The 2,973-nt window shown below is 69.3% G+C and overlaps 1 protein-coding gene across 3 annotated transcripts in view; it reads left to right on the forward strand.

The window, feature by feature from the left end:
• LINGO3 (leucine rich repeat and Ig domain containing 3) overlaps nt 1–2,967 on the forward strand; it is a 19,479-nt gene extending 16,512 nt beyond the window's left edge. For 2 of the 3 annotated variants that reach the window (XM_017507477.2, XM_037731019.1), the window contains exon 2: nt 638–2,967. In XM_017507477.2, coding sequence (XP_017362966.1) covers nt 684–2,462 — 1,779 coding nt within the window. In that variant the 5' untranslated portion in view covers nt 638–683 and the 3' untranslated portion in view covers nt 2,463–2,967. Of the gene's footprint in view, nt 1–348; nt 387–637 lie in introns of those variants that run through there. The other variant, XM_037731020.1, reaches the window with a different exon arrangement.
• Nucleotides 2,968–2,973: the final 6 nt, after the last annotated feature.

Here is a 2,973-nt window from a genome sequence, read left to right on the forward strand (position 1 = left end):
GCTCACCGCAACCTCCGCCTCCTGGGTTCAGGCAATTCTCCTGCCTCAGCCTCCTGAGTAGCTGGAACTACAGGCACGCACCACCATGCCCAGCTAATTTTTTTGTATTTTTAGTAGAGACGGGGTTTCACCATGTTGACCAGGATGGTCTCGATCTCTTGACCTGGTGATTCACCTGCCTCGGCCTCCCAAAGTGCTGGGATTACAGGCTTGAGCCACCGCGCCCGGCCAAACCAGCTATTTTTTTTCCCCCACTGGAGACAGGGGTGTCACTGTGTCACCCAGACTGGCTTGCAGTGGCACGAGCGTAGCTCACCGCAGCCTCAACCTCCTGAGCAGCCCAAGCGATCCTCCTGCCTCAGCCTCCTGAGCAGCTGGGCCCACAGGTCTATACCACTGCTTGCGTCTAAACCTTTTATTTTTTGGTAGAGATGGGAGTCTCGCTATGTTCGTGCAGGCTGGTCTCGAACTCTCAAACGCAAGCAATCCTCCCACCTCACCTTCCCAAAATCCTGGGCTTACAGGCGTGAGCCGCTGTGCTGGGGCGGGTTAGGGGTGAGGGCGGGATGCGGAGGCGCCCTGGGAGTGGGAGGGGGCGGTGCTAACGGTGCTAACGCTGCGCGCTCCCCGCCCGCAGGTGCGCAGGAGGATGGTGGCGCGGCCCTAGGCCCACGCTCCGCACCATGACCTGCTGGCTGTGCGTCCTGAGCCTGCCCCTGCTGCTGCTGCCCGCGGCGCCGCCCCCGGCCGGAGGCTGCCCGGCCCGCTGCGAGTGCACCCCGCAGACCCGCGCCGTGGCCTGCGCGCGCCGCCGCCTGACCGCCGTGCCGGAAGGCATCCCGGCCGAGACGCGCCTGCTGGAGCTCAGCCGCAACCGCATCCGCTGCCTGAACCCGGGCGACCTGGCCGCGCTGCCCGCGCTGGAGGAGCTGGACCTGAGCGAGAACGCCATCGCGCACGTGGAGCCCGGCGCCTTCGCCAACCTGCCGCGCCTGCGCGTCCTGCGTCTCCGGGGCAACCAGCTGAAGCTCATCCCGCCGGGGGTCTTCACGCGCCTGGACAACCTCACGCTGCTGGACCTGAGCGAGAACAAGCTGGTGATCCTGCTGGACTACGCGTTCCAGGACCTGCGCAGCCTGCGGCGCCTGGAGGTGGGCGACAACGACCTGGTGTTCATCTCGCGCCGGGCCTTCGCGGGGCTGCTGGCGCTGGAGGAGCTCACCCTGGAGCGCTGCAACCTCACGGCGCTGTCCGGGGAGTCGCTGGGCCACCTGCGCGGCCTGGGCGCCCTGCGGCTGCGCCACCTGGCCATCGCCGCCCTGGAGGACCAGAACTTCCGCAGGCTGCCCGGGCTGCTGCACCTGGAGATCGACAACTGGCCGCTGCTGGAGGAGGTGGCGGCGGGCAGCCTGCGGGGCCTGAACCTGAGCTCGCTGTCCGTCACCCACACCAACATCAGCGCCGTGCCGGCCGCCGCGCTGCGCCACCAGGCGCACCTGACCTGCCTCAACCTCTCGCACAACCCCATCAGCACCGTGCCGCGCGGCTCGTTCCGGGACCTGGTCCGCCTGCGCGAGCTACACCTGGCCGGGGCCCTGCTGGCCGTGGTGGAGCCGCAGGCCTTCCTGGGCCTGCGCCAGATCCGCCTGCTCAACCTGTCCGACAACCTGCTGTCCACGCTGGAGGAGAGCACCTTCCACTCGGTGAACACGCTGGAGACGCTGCGCGTGGACGGGAACCCGCTGGCCTGCGACTGCCGCCTGCTGTGGATCGTGCAGCGGCGCAAGACGCTCAACTTCGACGGGCGGCTGCCGGCCTGCGCCACCCCTGCCGAGGTCCGCGGCGACGCGCTGCGCAAGCTGCCCGACTCGGTGCTGTTCGAGTACTTCGTGTGCCGCAAGCCCAAGATCCGCGAGCGGCGGCTGCAGCGCGTCACCGCGGCCGCGGGCGAGGACGTGCGCTTCCTGTGCCGCGCCGAGGGCGAGCCCGCGCCCAGCGTGGCCTGGGTGACGCCGCAGCACCGGGCGGTGACGGCCGCCAGCGCGGGCCGGGCGCGCGTGCTGCCCGGGGGCACCCTGGAGATCCGGGACGCGCGGCCGCAGGACAGCGGCACCTACACGTGCGTGGCCAGCAACGCGGGCGGCAACGACACCTACTTCGCCACGCTGAGCGTGCGCCCCGAGCCGGCCGCCAACCGGACCCCGGGCGAGGCGCGCAACGAGACGCTGGCGGCCCTGCGCGCGCCGCTGGACCTCACCACCATCCTGGTGTCCACCGCCATGGGCTGCATCACGTTCCTGGGCGTGGTCCTCTTCTGCTTCGTGCTGCTGTTCGTGTGGAGCCGCGGCCGCGGGCAGCACAAGAACAACTTCTCCGTGGAGTACTCGTTCCGCAAGGTGGACGGGCCGGCGGCCGCGGCGGGCCAGGGGGGCGCGCGCAAGTTCAACATGAAGATGATCTGAGGGTCCCCGGGGGCGGGGCCGGGCCCTCCCCTGCCCACCCACCCCGCCACCCCGCCACCCTCCCGGGCCGGCCGCGCGGGGCCAACCTGCGCATCTTCCGGAGGGGGCGGGGCGGCTCCCCCTCCCCCGGCAGAATTTCCCCTTTTTTTGTAGACGCCCGACCGCAGGACTGTTTTTCATCAGCATGCGTCTTTTTGCAGTTTCTCAAGCGTTTTCTAAAGGTTTCAACCGGTCTTCCTGTCCCTGCTATGGTGGCTGAGCTGGGGGAGGGGGTGCGGGCTGCAAGGATGGGGGGATGGGCTGCCGTCTGCCAACCCGGGACGGCTGGGGGGGTCTCAGGCCCGCAGTCCACACCCAGGAGGCATACGGCTGCTGCCGCCAGGCCCTGGGCTTCCTCTCCCCCAGCCCTTGGCACGAAGGTCACATGGGGGAGACGGTGGACACCCAGCCCCCAGGGGAGGCTGCACAGAGAGTCTGCGCTTTTCACACCTGGGCGTCCTGCACCTCACAC

The sequence above is a fragment of the Cebus imitator genome, unplaced genomic scaffold (genome assembly GCF_001604975.1).
Source record: "Cebus imitator isolate Cc_AM_T3 unplaced genomic scaffold, Cebus_imitator-1.0 Scaffold375, whole genome shotgun sequence".
Lineage (NCBI taxonomy): Eukaryota > Metazoa > Chordata > Mammalia > Primates > Cebidae > Cebus > Cebus imitator.